At 42.2% G+C, this 23,732-nt stretch overlaps 1 protein-coding gene across 3 annotated transcripts in view; it reads left to right on the top strand.

The window, feature by feature from the left end:
* The window catches only part of clcn6 (Cl-/H+ antiporter 6), an 85,099-nt gene that overhangs the window by 35,561 nt on the left and 25,806 nt on the right, over positions 1–23,732 (top strand). For 2 of the 3 annotated variants that reach the window (XM_043675878.2, XM_043675877.2), the window contains exons 9-18: positions 1,323–1,381; positions 2,579–2,711; positions 3,008–3,121; positions 4,228–4,394; positions 4,956–5,076; positions 5,519–5,645; positions 15,630–15,783; positions 17,151–17,310; positions 17,690–17,796; positions 18,359–18,545. In XM_043675878.2, the coding sequence (XP_043531813.1) occupies positions 1,323–1,381; positions 2,579–2,711; positions 3,008–3,121; positions 4,228–4,394; positions 4,956–5,076; positions 5,519–5,645; positions 15,630–15,783; positions 17,151–17,310; positions 17,690–17,796; positions 18,359–18,545 (1,329 nt within the window). The remainder of the gene's footprint in view (positions 1–1,322; positions 1,382–2,578; positions 2,712–3,007; positions 3,122–4,227; positions 4,395–4,955; positions 5,077–5,518; positions 5,646–15,629; positions 15,784–17,150; positions 17,311–17,689; positions 17,797–18,358; positions 18,546–23,732) is intronic. The other variant, XM_087980455.1, reaches the window with a different exon arrangement.

The raw sequence follows: 23,732 nt of genomic DNA, 5'->3' as shown, positions 1-23,732 counted from the left end.
CCCACTCTGCCGAGGACATGGAGGTCCTGGGCCTCCTTCACCGCCGCTCCCTCACCACCCGCCGCCTGGAGGAAGATCACCTCATCTTCCGCCTCGGAACACTTCAACCCCAGGGCAAGAATGTGGACTTCAACAGTTTCCTCATTTCCCCTTCCCCCACCTCACCCTAGTTCTAAACTTCCAGCTCAGCACTGTCCCCATGACTTGTCCGGACTTGTCCTACCTGCCTATCTCCTTTTCCACCTATCCACTCCACCCTCTCCTCCCTGACCTATCACCTTCATCCCCTCCCCCACTCATCCATTGTACTCTATGCTCCTTTTTCCCCACCCCCACCCTCCTCTAGCTTATCTCTCCACGCTCCAGGCTCACTGCCTTTATTCCTGATGAAGGGCTTTTGCCCGAAACGTCGATTTCGAAGCTCCTTGGATGCTGCCTGAACTGCTGTGCTCTTCCAGCACCACTAATCCAGAATCTGGTTTCCAGCATCTGCAGTCATTGTTTTTACCTATGGTAGATTGTGGGGCAGGGTCGGGTATATGTAGCAGGGCTGATTTATAGATGTGTTTGAGACCAGACAGGATGGCCTGTACATAGGTCGTGGTGTATGGACTGGAGGGCAAGGTATGTAATGTAGGTTGTAGAATGAAAATGGGTTGTAGAGTGTGTTGGAGTGGATGTGTGGAGGGAGCTGGATGGGGTCAGATAAGTGTGAGAATGTTGGTCACCCTGCTATAGGAAGGATGTTACCGAGACTGGAAGGTTTGAGTTATAAGAATAGGCTGGGACTTTTTGTTCCCTGGAACATAAGAGACTGAAGCATGACCTAATAGAAGTTCATAAAATCATGAAGGGCATAGATAAAGTGAATAGGCGAGATTTCTTCCCTAAAGTAGGAGACTTCAAAACTAGACAACATAAGTTTAAGGTGAGAGGCAAAAGATTTAAAAGGGACCTGAGGGTCAATTTTTTCACATAAAGGATGGTGCATACATGGAATGAGCTGTCAGAAGAAGTGGTAGAATTGGGTACAATTACAACATTTAAAAGATGTTTGGACAGATACATGGATAGGAAGGGTTTCGAGGGATATGGGCCAAACACAGGCAAATGGGGCTAGTTCAGTTTAGGAAACCTGATTGGCATGGATAAGTTGGGCTTAAGGGTCTGTTTCTGTGCTGTATGACTTTATTTAGTGATGTGGACGAGGTGGAGTGGAGCAGGAGTGAAAGTTGAGTATGAGGTGGAATGATCTTTTGCATTTTGCAGTGTTTTGTTTTTTGTGTAATGCTTGCTTTGCTTTCTTGCCTTCTCTGGAATAGTTCCAAAGCATCACTTTCCACAAGATCCAGTTCAACTTCCCGTATTTCCGCAGTGACAGGTAGGAATCATTTGTGAACTGCACATCCTGGGTTTTCCTGAAATATAACCAACTTCTGTCATTTTAAACTGGTAGAGTCACAAAACTATCTGCTGCATGTTGCCATACACATTGAGGCTGCAGTCATTTAAAATCACTTCACAGTGTAATTTCACGTCTGTAGGGAGCTTTAGTGATGTTCAGTGAAATAGGGTTAATTCTGCTGTGAAATCTGTGCAGTCTAATTGAGAATGCAGGATGCAACCATGAGAGCTGACACTTAAAAAAGTAGTGTGTGTGGTGCTGGAAAAGCACAGCAGGTCAGTGTTTCAGGCATAAGCCCTTCATCACGAATGAAGGGTCCTGATGAAGGGCTTATGCCCGAAACGTCGACTCTTCTGCCCCTCTGATGCTTCCTGACCTGTGCTTTTCCAGCACCACATTCTTGAGTCATGATCTCCAACATCTGCAGTCCCTCACTTTCTTCCATTCTGTTGAAAAGCCAAAATGAAAATGGTGTTTGTGGAGGTAGTTTTGTTTCTTAACAAATCATGATCACATCACTGCAGTGAACTCTTTTGAAAGGATGGATGAAGCCAGCGCCTCAGTTGGGTAAAAGAGAAGGGCTTAGTCTCTGACATATCAATGGCAGGTGTTTGAGAACAAATTGCCACAAAGATGGTGGAGTGAAAGTTTAATTTTGTATTCTGATGTTAATATGTTACCATGGGACATCTGGTGGTGAGGGAGTGGAGCAAACTTTTGCTGGCTCACTGGCTGCCCTGGGAAGGTACTTGCTGTTGGATCCAGCTGATTTTCCCTCCCTTGAGCTGTTGGGATTCCTGATCCCTGGGAAATAACTTGCAGCTATTAAATTGAAAACTGCTGTCAAACCTCAGACACGTAAGCTCATTAAAACATCAAAATGTTGAGTCCACCTCTGGAGTAACCCCACCAACTTGTCTCTGATAAAAACTGGAAATGTCTGAGTTGTAGATTGATTGATTTCTATCTGATAATGTAAGTGTTTAAATCCCCCCCCCTTTGTATCTGAATGTTCAATGTGCAATCAGATGTTTTCCTGTTGCTAGGTGCTTATTTTGAGAAAACCATGGAGAAAAAGTCAATGTGTTTTATTTCAGCTGTTGAGTCTTTGTGTTGGTTTTCACAGTGGAATTTTATGATGCTGTGTCTGAAAGGCTCTGTTGGCATCCACAGGGACAAGCGCGACTTTGTGTCAGCAGGCGCAGCAGCAGGTGTTGCAGCAGCATTCGGGGCTCCAATCGGAGGGACGTTGTTCAGTTTGGAGGAAGGGTCCTCATTCTGGAACCAAGCGCTAACGTGGAAAGTGGTGAGTGTGACCAATTAACTGCCAGTATTGAGGGAAACCATCTGTTTTTTGAGCCAGTGCAATATTTTGTCTGACTGAGGCTGTTTTTTTCATGCACTGGTATTTGGCTGGGCTGGAGCCAGGTATGGACAGTGCAGTAGTCTGGTTGGGGTTTGGTATTTGGTATGCAATTGTTTGACTGCAGAAGCTGCGGTGGAATAGGTGTGGTAGTTGGTTTTGGCAGATGTGGCTGGGTTGGGTGGTTCAGTGTGGGTGATCAGTTCTGTCTTTTGATTGTATTTTCTGCTCTTTTCCAGCTCTTCTGCTCAATGTCTGCTGCATTCACACTGAACCTCTTCCGCTCAGGTATCCGTTATGGGAGCTGGGGTTCTTTCCAGCTACCTGGATTGCTCAACTTTGGCGAGTTCAAGGTATTCTGTGGATTTGTTGCTGCTTTCTGTAATGTCCTTCACAACCCCATCTGAAAGCCCTTTATGCAAATAGTTTTGGAAGTATGTAGCGTGGAGAAATTTCACAAAAATGTAATGTTCACAGGGAGAGCTAAACATTGTTGACAAATGTTTGCATTTATTTGTACACTCATCTATGGAGTGACCTTAAGTGTCTTCTAACCAAGTAAGTACTTTTAAGGTGTGGTCATTGTTGTGATGAACGAAATTCAGCAGTAAATTTGCACAGAACAAGAACCCGAAAATTGTAATTGTAATTATGACCAGATAATTTTTTTTTTAATGATGTTGAGGGATAAGAATTGGCCAGGGCACACAAGATACCATTCCTTCTCCAAAATAATACAATGGGATCTTTTATGTTCACCTGAGAAGTTCTATGGGATCTCAGTAACTATTCAAGTGCAAGAACATTACCTCCTTTGGGTTGAACTGGAGTGCCAGCCGAGATATTTGTGCTGACGTCTCTATAGTAAGAGTTGAGTCCACAACCACCTCAGTCGGGCAAGAGTGCTACCAACTGAGCCACACCTGATATCAGTTTTCTTGGACTGACAAAATGAGTTAGGTTTTTTTGTTTTGAATTATCCTTGGTTCATTAATTACAGTTCCGTTTCACCAAAGTTATAAATAACTTTTCTTATTGTTTGAAAATGTAAATCTTATGGATAGCGAGCTGCATGTGAGTCAGAAAGTTGTGGGTTCGAGTACTATTCCAGAGACTTGGAGGCTCTCACTCCAGTGGAGGACCGAAGGAGTGCTGCACAATCAGGGTGCCAAGTCACTTTCAGGTACCCTCTCTGAAAAGGGGGAAAATCTCTTTGTTGGGATCTCTGTCAAAAGAGTACCTGAACCCTCTGACCCATGACCAGAATGTTTGTTTATCCTCTGTGTTGCCCCATACATACTTCTGATGAACGTGTCCTGCACTGACACTTGGTTGCTTGATAAACCCGAGAGTAGGCCAGCTGTTTAGTGCCCTCATGAACTCTCAGGTGGGGTCTGCGCGTTTCATTCCATTGGTTCCAGCTTGTGCTCAAATGGTTGCTGATGGCATTGTATATTAGTGTGCAGATGGAGACAAGAAGTGTCATTTGTGGACAGCAGTGGACCTGGCCTTCTTCATCATAATGGGTGTGATTGGTGGACTCTTGGGAGCAATGTTTAATTGTCTGAATAGGAGGCTTGCAAAGTATCGCATGCGCAATGTGCATCCCAAGGCCAAGTTTGTCCGGTAAGTAAAGACGACTTAGAAAACATCTCAATCTCACCATATTCACATCTTAAATTTTATACCTCATCCCAATTTTTCTAAGCTTAATAGCCTACATTTCTTGCCCTCCTCACTGTGCTAATACTTGCAGAAGTACCGTTCCATAGGTCATTTTAACTATCTTTGCCTCTGAGTGCTTCACTGACGATCAGCAGGTTATCCAACATGAGACATTGCAGCTGATTTCAATCCTGGCCTCAACAAAAGTTTAAACTGACTCCTCCAGCTTGCATCACTGGAAGTTTTGACTGATTTTTATTCACCGCCATCCCACCTTTATCTCAAGATTGCAATAGCAGTCCTCAAACTACTTCTGTCTAAGGTCAACCTTAGTGCATCCTTCTCTCGAAATTGGGTGTAGCTATTATTTCCTGGATATCACCCCTCATTCAGTTCAGTGATGCATATGCCTCAATGTTTGGGTGTAACGTGTTAGCAAGAGTGTGACTCATCGTGTTCATTCATCTTCTATTTAAATTGAAATATTTAAAGATTTACTCCTGTCTATCTCCCTGACCTCAGGATTCTAGAGAGTCTGCTGGTTGCTATGGTGACAACAATGGTCGTATTTGTAGCCTCCATGACTCTAGGAGAATGTCGTGACATCCCTTTGCAACCACATAGCAACAACACAACACTACAGGTGAGTGTGTCACTCAGGTTTTCATAATCTCCATAAATGTTTTGAAACTTTGAGCATTGAACATTTTGTTCAATTTTAGAAATTAAAAATTTGGCATCTTTTCAGTTTTGTCAAGATAAATCCTGTTACCGATTAAATTCCTTTGCTCTATTTTGAGACTTTCAGATGTGTTATATGTGGTCTAAATTCAGAAAGCTTTACATCTACTTTCCCTTTAAATGCTTTACTATGTGTCATTGTGAGGATATGAGATCGGCTTTTTCCAGCCATCCCTGGAAATTAGAGACTTTGTCTCATTTCACTGTATGAGTGAAACACTGTTATAAATGGATGTCTGACAGGGTTGGGCTGTTGGTTCAAATTCAAGAGCTGCAGTTCTAATCTTATACCTTTAATCTTGACATAGCAGTTGTTTTATTGTGTTTTGCTTTTTTCCCCTCAGCTTTCTGAGCGAACTGTAAATTCCAGCATCAAGACCTTTTTCTGTCCTAACCAAACCTACAATGACATGGCCACACTCTTCTTCAATCCCCAAGAGACTGCCATTCTTCAACTCTTCCACCAGGAGGGTGAGTCACAATAGGTTGGTCCATAAGATAGAGTTGTAGATTGGTTGTAGCACAGAAGGTGGCCATTTGGCCCTTTATGGCTGTACTGGCTGTTTGAACAGTTTCACTTGGACCCATTGTCCAGCTTTCCCCAAGTAGCCCTGTACATTTCTCTTTTCAGATAGTAATCCAATTCCCTCTTGAATGTCCCCATTTTACTCGCCCCACCCTTCTTTCAGACACTGAATTCCAGATCTCGTAAATTTGCTGCATGATCAAGCTTATTCTTATGTTGTCTCGCCTTTTTTTTGGCAACTGCCTTCAATTTCGTATTGGATCCTTCCATTAATGCAGTTTTCTTATCTACTCTATCCAGGCCCCACATGATTTTGAATATCTCCATTGAAGCTTCTTTCAACCTTGTCTTCAAGTAAAGTAATCACAACTTCTCCAATCTTTCTCTGTAACTGAAGCTCTTCATTCCTGGGACCATTTTCATGAGTCTTTTCCACGTACTCTATAATGCATTAGTATTATACTTGAAATGTGGTCCCCTTGAGGCCGAACCTGTGTTTTGCATAAGCTTAATATTATTTCCGTAATCTGAAGCTTGCTACTTTTGTAGTCCTGCCTGCTAAATTCCTGACTTGCTCCTGACAGAATTCTGACTGCAGGATTGTATTCCTTTGACATATGTCATTGGTACTGGTATGGACCAAAATTGTTTACTGTTCATTCCCCTCCCTTAGTTCCTATTGCATTTATTCCCTTTGCATACAGTAAATCTCTGTTCCCCTCCACACAACCTCTTTTTATAGTGTACCCAGGTGCTGCAGATAACATTGGAGTCCATCACTGATGGCAGAAAACTAATAGAAACTGTATGTTAACCTCCCAACTGTAGTGGTGATGGTAAGGCATTAAACAGGAAACTAGAGGTGCAGGCCGTAAAGGTACACTTGTGAAAATAGGCAACTTTAATCTGCATATAGATTGGTCAAATCAAATCTGTAACAATACCACAGAATAGGAATTCCTGGAGTGTATATGGATGGATTTCTGGATCAATAAATTGAGTAGATAGAGTATAGCCATGAAAAATGTTTGAAATGTCGATTTTCCTGCTCCTCAGATGCTGCGTGACTTGCTGTACTTTTTCCAGTCTCACTCTACTCTGACTGGATGTAGGTTTGCTCACTGAGCTGGAAGGTTCATTTCCAGACGTTTCGTCACCCTACTAGGTAACATCTTCAGTGGGCCTCCAGGCGAAGCACTGTACATGATTCCTGCTTTCTATTTATATGTTTGGGTTTCTTTGAGTTGGTGATGTCATTTCCTGTGGTGATGTCATTTCCTGTTCTTTTTCTCAAGGGTTGGTAGATGGGGTCTAACTCAATGTGTTTGTTGATAGAGTTCCGGTTGGAATACCATGCTACTAGGAATTCTCGTGTGTGCCTCTGTTTGGCTTGTCCTAAGATGGATATGTTGTCCCAGTCCTTCCTTATCTGTATGTAAGGATACTAGTGCCAGACTACTCAGACCCCTTGGCATCATGGTAGCCCACCAACACACTAAAACAGCAGCTAATGAACTTGAAAGACCCTGTACAGACAAGAAGCAAAACTAATGTCATTTACAAAATACCATGCAAGTACTGTAACAAACACTACATTGGACAAACAGGCAGAAAACTAGCCACCAGGATACATGAACACTAACTCGCCACAAAATGACATGACCCTCTCTCACTAGTATTCTTACCTATAGATAAGGAAGGACACCAGTTCGACTGGGACAACACAGCCATCTTAGGACAAGCCAAACAGACACACGCACGAGAATTCCTAGAAGCATGGCATTCCAACTGGAACTCTATCAACAAAAACATCGAGTTAGACCCCCATCTACCACCTCCTGGGGAAAAAAGAACAGGACATGACATGACCACGGGAAATGACATCACCACAGGAAATGACATCACCAACTTAAAGAAACCCAAACATATAAATAGAAACCAGGAATCATGTACAATGCTTCGCCTGGAGGCCCACTGAAAATGTTACCTAGTAGGGTGATGAAACGTCTGGAAATGAACCTTCCAGCTCAGCGAGCAAACCTACATACAGATCCTCAACCTGAGCTACAAATCTTCTCAAATCTCGCTACTACTCTGACTCTCCAGTGTCTGCAGTCCTCATTGTCTCAATAAATTGAGGAACCAATTAGAGAATAGGTCATGCTAGACTGTGTATTCAGAAAGGAATAATTGGAAATCCAGTTGTGCAAGGTCCCTTGGGGAAGAAAGACCGTGGCATGATAGAATTCTTCAATAAAATGAAGTGATGTAGTTGATTCTGAGACTAAGGTCCTGACCCTAAATAAAAGAAAATACATTGATATGAGGGGCGAGCTGGCTAGGACAAACTGGGGTATATTTTGTAAAGGAATGATGGTGGATAGGCAATGTTAAACATTTTAAAGTGTGCGCGGAGGAACTGTAGCAATTGTTCATTCATGTTTGACACAAAATAAAACTGACAAGTTGACTTGACTCTGGTTAACAAGGGAAATGCAAGGAATGGGCATCCCATTTGGCTAAAAATAAACAGCAGACCTGAGATTTGGAGCAGTTTAGACTTTAGCAAAGGAAGACAAGTTGATTAAGAGGGAGAAAATAGAGTACGAGAGTAAACTTGTGGGGAACAGACAAACTTCTGTAGATATATGAAGAGAAACAAATTAACTAAATTAAATACAGTCAGCAACAGGAAGTTATAATGTGGAACAAAGGGAAGCCAGATTAGTTAAATACAATTAAAGACCAATTAAATTTTGGCTCTATTTTCACAAAGGAGGACACAAATGATGTCCTATAAATCTTGGGGAACACAGGATCTGGTGAGAGCAAGGAACTGAAGGAGATCACTACCAGTTGGGAAATGGTGCTGGGGAATTGATGGGATTAAAGGCTGATCTCGAGGGCCTAGGACTGAGAGTGTTGTAATTAACTGCTCGCAGTATATGAAACAAGGTAAATGAGATTACAGTGCAGATTGAAATTGGCAGGTATGTTGTGGTGGGTATCAAATTTCTGTATGGAGATCAGGGCTGGAATTAAAACACCTTGTTGAAAGGACTTACAGATGAGCAGAAGGGATGGGGTTGCTGTGTTGTTAGTAAGAAGTGAAATTGAATGGATAGCAAGAAGTGAAATAGACTAGAAGGCATAGAATCAGTGTGGGTAGTGGGTAGAGTTGAGGAGTCGCAAAGGAAACAATACCCTACTGGGAGTTATGCACAGGTCTCAAAGCAGTCGTCAGGCTGTGGGGAAGAAAATAATTCAGGAGAAAGAAATAACGTGTAATCATGGGGTCTTCAATATATAAGTGCCCTGGGAAAGTTGGGTTTGTAGTAGATCTCAAGAAAAGGAATTTGTGAAATGTCTACAAGATTTGGATACAGAACTGGCTCAAAGGTAGAAGACAGAGGGTGGTGGTGGAGGGTTGTTTTTCAGAGTGGAGGCCTGTGACCAGTTGAGTGCCACAAGGATCGGTGCAGGGTCCTCTACATTTTGTCATTTACATAAATGATTTGGATGCGAGCGTACGAGGTACAGTTAAATTGGAGGTGTAGTGGACAGTGAAGAGTGTTACCTCAGATGACAACAGGACCTGGACCAGATGGGCCAATGGACTGAGAAGTGGCAGATGGAGTTTAATTCAGATAAATGCGAGGTGCTGCATTTTGGGAAAGTAAATCTTAGCAGGACTTATACACTTAATGGTAAGGTCCTTGGGAGTGTTGCTGAACAAAGAGACCTTGGAGTGCAGGTTCATAGCTCCTTGAAAGTGGAGTCGCAGGTAGATAGCATAGTGAAGAAGGCGTTTGGTATGCTTACCTTTATTGGTCAGAGTATTGAGTACAGGAGTTGGGAGGTCATGTTGTGGCTGTACAGGACATTGGTTGGGCCACAATTGGAATACTGCTTGCAATTCTGGTCTCCCTCCTATCGGAAAGATGTTGTGAAACTTGAAAGGGTTCAGAAAAGATTTACAAGGATGTTGCCAGGGTTGGAGGATCTGAGCTATAGGGAGAGGCTGAATAGGCTGGGGCTGTTTTCCCTGGAGCATCGGAGGCTGAGGGGTGACCTTATAGAAGTTTACAAAATTATGAGGGGCATGGATAGGATAAATAGGCAAAGTATTTTCCCTGGGGTCAGGGAGTCCAGAATTAGAGGGCATAGATTTAGGGTGAGAGGAGAAAGATATAAAAGAGACCTAAGGGGCAACTTTTCCTCTGGCAGCTCATTCCATACCCATACCACCCTCTGCGTGAAAGTGGAGGAGACTTGTACAATTTCAACATTTAAGAGGCATTTGGATGGGTATATGAATAGGAGGGGTTTGGAGGGATATGGGCTGGCAGGTGGGACTAGATTGAGTTGGGATGTCTGGTCGGCATGGACGGGTTGGACCGAAGGATGTTTCCATGCTGTACATCTCTATGACTCTATGATTTATTTGAGCAGCTTGTGGTACAGCCCACTAGGGAACAGGCGATTCTGGATTTGGTGATTTGTAATGAGGCAGTCTTGATTAGGGAACTTTAAGGTGAAGGAACTCATAGGGGGCTGTGATCATACTATGATAGAATTCACCCTGCAGCTTGAGAGGGAGAAGCAGGAATCAGATCTAACAGTATTACAGTTGGGTGAAGGTAACTACAAAGACATGAGGGAGGAGCTGGTCAGAATTGATTGGAAGGAGAGGTTAGCAGGGAAGATAGTGGAACAGCAATGGCAGGAGTTTATGGGGGTAGTTCGGGAGGCACAGCAGAACTTCATCCCAAGGCAGTAGTAGTATACTAAGGAGAGGAAAAGGCAATCACGCCTGACAAGGGAAGTCAGGGACAGTATAAAAGTGAAATAGAAAGTATACAAAATGGTGAAGATTAGTAGGAGGCCTTTAAAAACTATCAGAGGATAATTTTTTAAAAAATCAATAGGGGAGAAGATGAAAAATGAGAGTAAGTTAGCTAATAGTATAAAAGAAGATTTCAAGAGGTTTTTTAGGTATCTTAAAAGGTAAGAGAGGGAAGCTGGACTGCTGGAGAAGTAGTAAATCATAACAAAGAAATGGCAGAGGAGCTGGATAGATACTTTGCATCAGTTTTCACAGAGGATGACACCTATAGCTTACCAGAACTTTAAGACAGTCAAGGGGCAGTGGTGAGTGTAGTGGTGATCACAAAGATGCTAGACAAGCTGAAAGGTCTGAAGATGATTAAACTGTCCAGATCAGATGGACTGCACCCCAGAGTTCTGAAAGGTGTTTGCCATTTGTACAAATGATTTAGATGAGACTAAAAAGCATGGTTAGTAAATTTGTGGGCGACACCAAAGTCATAACAGAAAGTGAAGAAGGTTTTCTAAGGTTACAAAGGGATCTTGCTCAAATGGGTCAATGGGCTGAAAATGGCAGATGGAGTTCAATCTGGTTAAATGGGACAGCACGGTGGCTCAGTGGTTCGCACTGTTATCTCCCAACGCCAGGCACTCTGGTTCTTTTCCAGCCTCGGGCGATTGTCTCTGTGGAGTTTGCACATACTCCCTGTGTCTATGTGGGTTTCCTCCAGGTGCTTCAGTTTCCTCCCATAGTCCAAAGATGTGCAGGTTAGGTGAATTGGCTGTGCTAAATTGCCCATAGTGTTCAGGGATGTGTAGTTTAGGTGCATTAGTTCATTGATAAATACAAGGTAGGGGAATGGTCTGTGTGGGTCACTCTTCAGTGGGTCGATGTGGACTTGCTGGGCTGAAGGGACTGTTTCCATACTGTAGGGATTCTATTCTATTCTATAAAATGTGAGGTATTGTGTTTTGGTACAACAAACAAAGGTAGGGTTTATACAGTTAATAGGCAGGGCCTTAGATGGTTTTGTAGTCGGAGGGACCAAAGGATGCAGGCACATAATTATTTGAATTTTGTGTCACATATAGACAGGGTGATTAAAAAGGCATTTAGCACGCTTGCCTTCATTTCTCAGTCCTATGAGTGCAGGATTTGGGAAATCATGTTGAGGTTGTACAGGACATTGGTGAGGCTTTTTCTGGAGTACTGTGTCCAGTTCTGGTCACCCAGTTGTAGGAAGGAAATTATCAAGCTGGAGAGGATTCAAGAGATGTACTATGGTGTTGCCGAGTGTGGAAGGCTTGAGGTATAAAGAAAGGCTGGTTAGGCTGGGACTTCTTTCACTGGAACTTAGGAGATTGAGAGGTGACCTAAAAGAAGTTTATAAAACAATGAGAGTAAAGATAGAGTTGATGGTAGTTAGCCTTTCCCTAGGATGGGGAATTTCAAGACTAAGAGACACATTTTTGAGGTAAGAAGAGAGAGATTTAATCAAGATGAAAGGCCAATGTTTTACACAGTGTGTGGAATGAACTTACTGAGGCAGTGGTGGATGCAGGTAATCCTACAACATTTAAAAGACATTTGGATATGTTCATTAATTGGAAAAGTTTGGAGGGATATGGGCCCGGAGAAGGCATGTAACCACAGTTTAAGTTGGAATTATATTCGGCATGGACTGGTTGGACTGAAGGGACTGTTCCTGTGCGGTATGACTCTTAAGATAGCTGAGGAAATTGTAGAGGCATTGGTGGTGATCTTTATGCATTCACTGGAGTCAGGGAGGGTCCCAGAGGTAAGGAAAATATAACACCTCTATTTAAGAATGGAAGGAGGCAGAAGACAGAAAGCTATAGACTGGTTAACTGACCTTGATTGTTGGTAAGATTTCAGAGTCCATTATTAAGGATGAGATTGCTGAATGTTTGGCGGTGCATGGTAAAATAGGGCTGAGTCAACAAGGCTTTGTCAAGGTCATGCCTGACAAATCTGTTAGAATTCTTTGAGGAAGTAATGAACAGGTTAGTGCAAGGATATTCAGTGGATGTGATCTAATTGGATTTCCAGAAGGCCTTTGACAATGTGCCACACAGGAGGCTGCTAAATAAGATAAGAGCCTGTGGTGTTAGGGACAAGATACTGGCATCGATAGGCGATTGGCAACTGGTAGAAGGCAGAGATGAGGATAAAGGGTCTTTTATGGATGACATCCAGTAACTAGCGGAGTTCCACAGGTGTCATGTTATGTATGTTAATGATTTGGATGAAGGAACTGAGGGCTTTGTTGCTAAGTTTACAGATGATGCAAATAAATGTTGAAGCAGGGAAGCTGCAGAAGGACTTGGATAGGCTGGAGAGTGGGCAAACAATTGGAGATAGAATGCAGTGTGGGAAAGTGTGAGGTTATGCACTTTAGTAGGAAGAGTAGAGGTTTAGTCCAGTTCCTAAACAGGGAAAGGTTTCAGAAATTTGAAGTACAAAAGGACTTGTCCTAGTTCAGGATTCTTTTAAGGTTAATTAACACATAGGCGCAGTTGGTAGTTAGGAAGGCAAATGCAGTATTAGTGTTCATTTCAAGAAGGCTAGAACACGAGCAGAAATGTACTACTGAGGTTTTATAGGCTCTGATCAGCCTGCATTTGGAATATCGTGAACAGTTTGGGTTCTGTATCTAAGGAAGGATGTGATGGCTGGAGGAGGTCGAGAAGAGGTTTACAAGAATGAACCTCGTGATAAATGGCTTGTCATATGAGGAGTGGTTGAGGACTCTGTGTCTCCTACTTGATTGAGTTTAGAAGGATGAGGGGGATCTGATTGAAACTTACAGAATACTGATAGGCCTGGATAGAGTGGATGTGGCAAAGGTATTTCCATTCATTGGACAGACTCAGTGAAGGGATGGCTGTTCAGAACTAAGGAAAGGAGAAATTTCTTCAGTCAGAAGATGGTTAATCTGTGGAACTCATTGTTTCAGAGGACTGTGGAAACCAAATCATTGAATGTACATAAGACAGAGATAGATAAGTTCTTGATTATTAACGGGACCAAAGGTAACAGGTAGCACGCAGGAGAATGAGGTTGAGAAACATATCAGCCATGACTGAACGGGGGGAGCTGATTCATTGGATCGAATGGCCTAATTCTGCTCCTGTGTCATAAGGTTTTATTGGCTTGATAATCTAGTTAAGAAAGTGGCCTTAGAAATAGTGGATGCATTCATTTGGTAGTCATCCTTCAAGATTCTGGAATGGTTCCTATGGGGGTTAGTTAATATAACCCCACTATTTAAAAAGGAAGGTGGAGAGCAAACAGAATTGTAGACCAGTTAGCCTGACATCAGTGGTGGGGAAAATGCTAGAGAACATAAAAATCAGTGATGGATTGGACAGAGTCAGCATGGATTTATGAAAGGGAAATCAGGCTTGACAAATCTACTGGAATTTTTTGAGGATCAACTAGTAGAGTTGATAGGGGTGAGCCAGTGGATATGATATTCTTCGATTTTTGTAGGGCTTTCAACAGATGAGATTGGCATGTAAAATTAAAGAGCATGGGATTGGGAGTAGTGTATTGACATGGATAGCAAATTGATTGGCAGACAGGAGACAGTAGGAATAAACAATTTTTTTTTAATGCAGTGCAGTGACTAGTTAGATATCCCAGGGATCAGTGCTTGGACCCAAGGTATTCACAATTGGTATTAATTATGTAGATGGGGGGACTAAATACAATATACTATATACTAAATACTAAATACAATACAATACAATACAATAAATACAATATCTCCCAAGATTACAGATGATGCAGTTGAATGGAAGGTGCTGAGGAGGGTGCAAAGATGGCTCAGTGCAATTTAGAAAATTTGAGAGAGAGAGGAAATGCATCAAGTATGTGGATAAATGTGAGGTTATCCAGTTTGGTAGCAAATTGGAAAGTAAGATTATTATCTGAATACAATAGATTGGGAAAGGGGGAGATGCAACAAGACCCTGGGTGTCCTTGTGCACCACTGTCAAAGGAAGCATGGTGTGCAACAGCTGGTGAAGAAGGCAAATGTTATATTGGTCTTCATAGTGTGATGATTGAGCTACATGAGCAGGGATGTCATTGCAAGGGCCTTGCTGAGACCACAGATGGAATATTATGTGCAATTTTGTCTTGTTATGAGGACAGATGTTCTAGCTATGGAGGAAGTGTAACAAAGGTTTACTGGACTGGTGTGTGAAGAGAGACTGGATTGGTTGAGACTGTACACAGTGGGGTTTAGAAGGAGGGGGAATCTCTTGGAAGCCTATATAATTCTAGCAGGGATAGATAGGAAAAATTCAGGAAAGATGTTCCTGCTTACTGAGTGTCCCGATCCAGGGACCCTGATTTAGGGATATGGGGTGAGCTCTTTCATGCTTCAATGAGGAGAAATTCCTTCACTCCGAGAATGATGAGCCCACGAGCCAAACCATTGAATGTTTTCAAGAAGGAGTTAGATCTCGTTCTTGAGGCTAAAGAGATCAAAGGTTATGAGGAGAAAGCGGTATCAAGTTGCTGAGTTCCATGATCAGCCCTGGTTATACTAAATGGCAGAGGAGGCCTGAGAGGCAGATGGCCTACTACTGCTGTTTTCGGTTTCAATGACTGAAGTTCCATAGTGTGGAAAGGTCCATCGTTTTTTTTCACCCCGTCCCACCTCCAAAGCTTCTGAGGCTGCGAGTTAATTAAAAGTTTGAGATTGGTGATTTTTGTTTGGCAGATGTATTAAATTTTCCGGAACCAATGCAGATAGATGGAGTTAAGATACAGATGGCTCATGACATAAGTGAATGAGAAATGGGATTCTCGGAGCTAAATTGCCTCCCTTGCTGGATTCATGAATTTGGTCTGTCACGAATTATGAGAACAGATTCTGAGATTTTGGGCAATATAGCTGATTGAAATTGGTATAATAGTCTAAATTGGTTAAGTATGTTTGATCTACAACAGAGATTGAGTCAGGTCAGCCTGCCTTTCTCAAGGCATAGTGATTGTGATTTTGGCAAAACTGTTGCGTCTGCTGAAGGATTTCATTGTTCGTGCTGTTTTACTATTCTTGTCTCTCCAGGAACCTTCAGTCCAGTCACTCTGAGCATTTTCTTTGTTCTTTATTTTCTTCTGGCTTGTTGGACGTATGGTGTGTCAGTCCCCAGTGGGCTTTTCGTGCCCTCGCTTCTTTGCGGAGCTGCTTATGGTCGACTTGTAGCAAATGTTCTGAAAACGTGAGTGATGCAAGAATAAATTTTGTGCAATGGGCTTCCAAACCAGTTGGAACGCAAGTGATAGCTATTGGTTTGTGAAATTGTGGTTACAGTCACCCTAGAGTGCATTAACGTTTGGATATAGTCAAACGTCGAATGATTTTACTGAAAGTATTAATTTGCAAGAAGCACAAATAGACTTTACTACACAAGGATCAAGTAAAGCAAACCCTACTAATAAACAGAGTCCTAGGTAATTGCTTCCACTTTACATCAAAAAATGCAACCAGTAGATATTTTAGACTCCTGAATTCCTCAACCCACACTTACCGTCTCCACTATGATTCATCCCTTCTCCAAGAAAACTTTGACAATTTATCAGATTCTTGATGGTTATCCACTTTTTTTGCAGCTACAAACTTTTGTCACCTTACTGTAAGGTCTGTAATTTTTGAACTTGAGCAGCTTTACAGCTCCTGACACAATTTCTTTCTCTCTGCCTTCTTCAAGGTATCTTATAGTTTTCAATATGAGAGCTAGAGTGTGGATTTCTTCCTCTAGCTCCAAATTGGGAAATCTGCCAGCCTCTTCCTTCATGAGCTCTATCTCCAAATTAAATGTAAATTCCCACCTACATTCTGTTCCATGACAAAACTAGTGATCTCTTTGCTTCAGGTGCAGGGCTGGTTCGTGTTAACTTGATTTGCGTCCTTGAATCAGTGAGCTGCAAGTGACACTAGGCTAGGGCTACCTGCTTGTGGTAATCCTGTGTTTATCATAAGCCTGTAATTTGTATCTAAAATTGGCTTCCTGTATCCCCTTCTCCAATGGAATGGGAAACACTGAAGTCCTGTTTTCAGTTAGGAATTTTAATGAGCTATCTCTGACCACAATGATCTTACATCTGAGAAACACTGGGTCACTTTTAAATGCAACAATTTACAAATTTAATACTCTTAACATCTTATGGACTTAAAGAGACTTAAAAGTCTTATGATTGCAGGCATGGCAACAGCTGAGATTGACCTCAAATATAAATATTGACACCTCAAGTCTTCTGTTTGCTCCTTAATAATTATTACCCCGCTTTTATAAACTCCAGGACAGATCAAATCCCTCTTATTTACTCTAAATTTAAGGACACAATCCATTGCAAACCATAACCCTCTTAAAAATCAAAAGCTAAAGTCCTGAAATACATGAATTATAAAACCAAATATTCATAAAATTAAAATTCCAACAAAGCATCCACCAAAGCGTGATGTTCTATGTTTCACTCTGGGGAATGGGAGGTCTAGAGAATGGAGACTATTGAGATAATAGAATGGGGTTGCACGGGCACTGTTGATAGTGAGCATTTTTAGTGTATTTTTCTGTTCTTTTCTCAGGTTTATTGGAATGACGCACATTTACTCTGGGACCTTTGCTTTGGTTGGGGCAGCTGCATTCCTTGGTGGGGTGGTCCGAATGACCATTAGTCTCACAGTCATTCTCATTGAATCAACTAACGAAATCACATATGGATTGCCAATCATGGTCACACTGATGGTATGTCATTTCCTACCTACAAGTATATGGATGTGCAAATATATTCACATAGGAATCAATATCTGCTGATAAACATAGAGTCCCAGTGTAAATAATTCTCAGAATAAACAGCAGTCTAGGATGAGGTAAAAGTGTACTAACCCAGGGTTAAGTTAGAGTTATATGTAAGTTTGTGCCCTCCTGTTTGAAAGTGTTCTTCCTGAGATTTGCAAGAAAGTAGAATACCTAGAGCTAACACTTCAGTGTTCAGGGAAGTATTTCACAGCTCCATGATGAGCATGATAAAATCGCTTTAAATGTGTGATATTAAGTGCCTCATATTGTTGCTTTGGATGCATTTTATCAGCAACTTCCATGTCCCTCATCCTCTCTCTTCCAGATTGCAAAATGGACTGGTGATTTCTTTAATAAAGGGATCTATGATCTGCATGTTGATCTCCGTGGTGTACCCTTACTTGAGTGGGAGACTGAGGCTGAAATGGATAAGTAGGTGTTTATTACTATGGACATACATAGCTGTTCTGTCTATTTCTCTGGTAATTGTTCACTATTACCAATGAATCATGTGATTAGGTTTAACTTAAAATTAACTTTTTTATAATGTATGTTTGAGAGAGACACGGCAACACTGGCAATGTCCAGAGCTTGCTCCTCTCTGACACAAACTCCTTCATCTTTACTGAATCCCTCCAGTCTGTCCTTTTATTGCAGTTAATTACTTCTGTACTTAAATTGTTAGATAATTAGAATGTCAAAATGTTCAGAAATGCAGAAACATAGACTTGGCAACAGTTATTAAGACTCTTCTCCAGTTTTTATTGAGGCACAAGGGGTTTGATGGTTTGTAGTTAGATGTCTGGGTTTTTGATTTATCAGGGTCTTCCCTCTTTAGGTCAGAAACAATGTTCCACAATTCACTCGAGGCAAAGTCTTACTGTTGAGGCTTTGCATCAGCTCCAAGCTGGGCAGTTGGTGAGGTCAAGAGGCAAATATTGTAAAATGACTTTTAGAGCATAATACATTTCATTCACTTTATGATCAATCTTAGACTGACAGCCAGTGATATTATGGAGCCAAATCTAACCTACGTCTATCCTCACACCCGGATTCAATCACTGGTCAGTATTCTGCGCACCACAGCACACCATGCATATCCTGTGGTCACGGAGAACAGAGGGAACGAGAAGGAATTCATGAAGGGAAATATCCTCATCAGCAACAACATTAAGTTTAAGGTAAAGCTGTGCCAGTGTGTTATCAATGCTGCAGAACCAGACAATTACAAGGTGATACCATTGGAAGCACAATCCTGTCAATTAATCAGACTTGAGAGTAAATTTGAGGCAATGACAAGGGCACCTCTGAACTTGTGTGGTGGCAATGGGAAGATGAAGTTGCTGCTGATATGGGGAGAGAACCATGTTGGCTATTTAGATTTGTTCTTGTGAAGAACTTACAGGCAAAATGGGTCAAACCACTACTTTGTGTGTGAAATAATTAAAATGAAAAATTAACTTACATTACACAGCAGAGAATCATAGAATTTTACAGCAGGGAAGGAGGCCATTAGATCCATCATGTTTGTACTGGCCCCTGAAAGAGCTACCTAGCTAGTCTCCAGCCCGATCTCTGTAGCCCTCTAAATTCATTGCTTTCAACTATATATACACAGCTTTCCTTTTAATTTCCCATGAAGTTCGTATCCACCACTCCCCAGGCAGCACATTGCAAATCCTAACAACTGAGTAAGATGTTTCTCCTCATCTCACTCTTAACTGTCTTGCCGATAATCTTGAAGTGACCCCTTGTTACATATCAAATAGTGGAAACAGAATATCCATCTTTAACCAATCAGAATTGTTCATAATTTTGAACACCTCAAGAAGATCAACTCTTAATCTTCTCTTCCAAGGAGAACAAACTCAATTTCTCTAATCTTTCCATGTATCTAAAATCAAACATGCTTCCTGTAATAAGGTGCCCAGAATTGAACATAATACTCAAAATATGGTCTCACCAATCATTTGTAGAGGTGCAGCATCACTTCCTTACTTTTATACTCTTTCACAATGTTATGCCTCACTGGGGTAATGCACTAGAAATCAAACTCTGCTGTTCCTGGAGTTGTCACAAAAGTTAACGAATTTATGAATGTATGCAAAATTCCCTAATCAACTGATGCTTTAGACCCAGGTTGAGAGAAAGCACAGTCCAGGTTTATGTGCTAAACAAAACTTTAGTTTATTTCAAATAGATTCTAGCTGCAAGTATACAATTATGAGCCATCAAGATATGTTCATATGGCATATAACTGCACTAGTTGAAGCTATGACTCCTTATGAAACTTTCCCATACACAAACAGAGAGACACAAATGAAGCTTGGTGTTATGAATGGAGGGAAAGACGAGAAAGGCAGTCCAGTGTTCCCTGATCACAGGGTTAGTGGAGCTAATCCCTTGGAAGAGAGGAAAAAATTCTGGCTGCTCCTTTTCTGAGGTATTTTAGGTGTTGGAGGTGATTTCCTCGAATTCCAGGGGCAGCAATTACTGTTTTATATGCTGTCGCATTGTTTTGGAAATTTGGAGAAAAAAAAGTCAAAACAATAGCAGTTTTAAAAGGGAGAAGGACAGACAAAGGAAACACATGGTGCGGTCAGTGCAGGAGAGAGAAAAACCCACATTGCTAACTGACAGAGATAGCAGTTACTGCCTTTGCTGTTGAATTCATGTATCAATGACATCAGAGTGTGTCTGGGAAAGTTAAACCAACTGTGAAATTCACAACTGATCTTGTAAAAACCTGTTTGGGAGAGGTCACAGCATAGAAACAGATAAGTGGATTTTAAGCGTGGCCTTAAAATAAGTCTGCAGTCGTGAGTAGATTGGGTTCTTTCTTGATTACATGTTTTATTGAGCTATATCTCTTGATTAAACTTAAAATATAAGCCATAAGTATTCATTTAACCTGGAGCAGTGTTTTGTAGAGGAACAATTTTCTGGTTCAGTAGATTGAAAGATGCAAAAATGGTCTTTAGTAGAGTGATACGCTCTTGTCGGATATAGGAGTTTAAGGAGAGTTTACGGGTTACTGAGGATTATATCTGCAATAAATGCCGTTGGTTGCGAATCATATCAGATTGAATTGATCGGTTGGAGAGGCAGTTAGAAGCAATGAGGAATTTACAAGAGCAAGGGGATGTGATGGATGGCAGTTAAAGGAAGGGGGGAAAAGTCTCAGATACAGTCTCATCGAACATAGAACAATACAGCACAGAACAGGCCCTTCGGCCCACGATGTTGTGCCGAACATTTGTCCTAGCTTAAGCACCCATCCATGTACCTATCCAATTGCTGCTTAAAGGTCACCAAAGATTCTGACTCTACCACTCCCACAGGCAGCGCATTCCATGCCCCCATCACTCTCTGGGTAAAGAACCCACCCCTGACATCTCCCCTATACCTTCCACCCTTCACCTTAAATTTATGTCCCCTTGTAACACTCTGTTGCACCCGGGGAAAAAGTTTCTGACTGTCTACTCTATCTATTCCTCTGATCATCTTATAAACCTCTATCAAGTCACCCCTCATCCTTTGCCGTTCCAACGAGAAAAGGCCTAGCACTCTTAACCTATCCTCGTACGACCTATTCTTCATTCCAGGCAACATCCTGATAAATCTTCTCTGCACCCTCTCCAAAGCTTCCACATCTTTCCTAAAGTGAGGCGACCAGAATTGCACACAGTACTCCAAATGTGGCCTAACCAAAGTCCTGTACAGTTGCAACATCACTTCACGACTCTTGAATTCAATCCCTCTGCTAATGAACACTAATACACCATAGTCCTTCTTACAAGCTCTATCCACCTGAGTGGCAACTTTCAAAGATCTATGAACATAGACCCCAAGATCCCTCTGTTTCTCCACCTCACTAAGAACCCTACCGTTAACCCTGTATTCCGCATTCTTATTTGTCTTTCCAAAATGGACAACCTCACACTTGGCAGGGTTGAACTCCATCTGCCACTCCTCAGCCCAGCTCTGCATCATATCTAAGTCTCTTTGCAGCTGACAACAGCCCTCCTCACTATCCACAACTCCACCAATCTTCGTATCATCTGCAAATTTACTGACCCACCCTTCGACTCACTCGTCCAAGTCATTAATAAAAATTACAAACAGCAGAGGACCCAGAACTGATCCCTGTGGAACTCCACTTGTAACTGGGCTCCAGTCTGAATATTTGCCATCTACCACCACTCTCTGACTTCGACCGGTTAGCCAGTTTTCTATCCAATTGGCCAAATTTCCCTCTATCCCATGCCTCCTGACTTTCTGCATAAGCCTACAATGGGGAACCTTATCAAATGCCTTACTAAAATCCATGTATTCTACATCCACTACTCTACCCTCATCCACATGCTTGGTCACCTCCTCAAAGAATTCAATAAGACTTGTAAGGCAAGACCTACCCTTCACAAATCCGTGCTGGCTGTCCCTAATCAAGCAGTGTCTTTCCAGATACTCATAAATCCTATCCCTCAGTACCCTTTCCATTACTTTGCCTACCACCGAAGTAAGACTAACTAGCCTGTAATTCCCGGGGTTATCCCTATTCCCTTTTTTGAACAGGGACACAACATTCGCCACTCTCCAGTCCCCTGGTACCACCCCCGATGACAGTGAAGTCGAAAAGATCATTGCCAACAGTACTGCAATTTCCACTCTTGCTTCCCACATAATCCTAGGATATATCCCGTCAGGCCCGGGGGACTTGTCTATCCTCATGTTGTTCAAAATGTCCAACATATCTTCCTTCCTAACAAGTATCTCCTCTAGCTTACCAGTCTGTTTCACACTCTCCTCTTCAACGATACGGTCCCTCTCGTTTGTAAATACTGAAGAAAAGTACTCATTCAAGACCTCTCCTAACTCTTCCGACTCAATACACAGTCTCCCACTACTGTCCTTGATCGGACCTACCCTCGTTTTCGTCATTTTCATGTTTCTCACATACGCATAAAATGCCTTTGGGTTATCCTTGATCCTATCCGCCAAAGATTTTTCATGCCCTCTCTTAGCTCTCCTAATCCCTTTCTTCAGGTCCTTTCTGGCCATCCTGTATTCCTCCACTGCTCTGTCTGAACCCTGTTTCCACAACCTTACGTAAGCCTCCTTCTTCCTCTTTACAAGACATTCAACCTCCCTCGTCAACCAAGGTTCCCTCACATGACCATTTCTTTCCTGCCTGACAGGTACATACATATCAAGGACACGTCGTATCTGTTCCTTGAAAAAGTTCCACATTTCCACGACATCCTTCCCTGACAGCCTATGCTCCCAACTAATGCTCCTCAGATCCTGTCTTACAGCATCGTAATTACCCTTCCCCCAATTGTAAAACCTACCCTGTTGCACGCACCTATCTCTCTCCATAACCAAGGTGAAAGTCACAGAATTGTGGTCACCATCACCAAAATGTTCACCCATTAACAAGCCCATCACTTGTCCCGGTTCATTACCGAGTAGCAAATCCAATATGGCCTCCCCTCTGGTCGGACAATCTACATACTGAGTTAGAAAAGCTTCCTGGACACACTGCGCCAGCACTGCCCCATCCAATCTACTTGATCTAAAGAGCTTCCAATCAATATTTGGGAAGTTGAAATCGCCCATGACTACTACCCTGTGGCTTCTGCACCTTTCCAAAATCTGTTTCCCAATCTGTTTCTCCACATCTCTGCTGCTATTGGGGGGGCCTATAGTAAACACCCAACAAGGTGACTGCACCTTTCCTATTTCTGACTTCAGCCCATACAACCTCCAAAGGCAGATCCCCCTCGAACTGCCTTTCTGCAGCCGTTATACCATTGATAAGTCTCATAGATAAGTTAACTCCAGGAAAGGTAAGAGAGGTAGGTAGGTAGTGCGGGAGTCTTCTGTGGCTATCCCCATTTCTAACAAGTATGCTGTTTTGGAAAATGTAGTGGGTGATGGATTCTCAGGGGAATGTAACACGAACAGCCAGGTTTCTGGTATTGAGGAGACTTGCTCTAATGTAATGTGAGGGACATCAGGTTCCAAGCGATCAATTGTGTTAGGGGACTCTCTAGTTCCGAGGTACAGTCAGACATTTCTGTGGCCAGCAGCAAAAAATCAGAATGGTGTGTTGCTTCCCTGGTGCCAGGATCAAGGATGTCTGAGAAGGTGCAGAGTGTTCTCAAGGGGGAGAGGGGCCAGCAGGAGGTCATTGTACACATTGGAACCAACAACATAGGAAGGGGAAAGCTTGAGATTCTGAAGGGAGATAACAGAGAGTTAGGTAGGAATTTAAAAAGGAGGTTGTCGAGAATAGTAATATCTGGATTATTCCTGGTGCTACAAGCTAGCTGGGGCAGGAATAGGAGGATAGAGCTGATGAATGC

This window comes from Chiloscyllium plagiosum, unplaced genomic scaffold (assembly GCF_037043375.1).
Source record: "Chiloscyllium plagiosum isolate Xiang-an unplaced genomic scaffold, Cpla_swu_hap1 HiC_scaffold_37, whole genome shotgun sequence".
In the NCBI taxonomy this organism is placed as follows: Eukaryota; Metazoa; Chordata; class Chondrichthyes; order Orectolobiformes; family Hemiscylliidae; genus Chiloscyllium; species Chiloscyllium plagiosum.
This window is presented reverse-complemented; position numbering and strand designations above follow the sequence as displayed.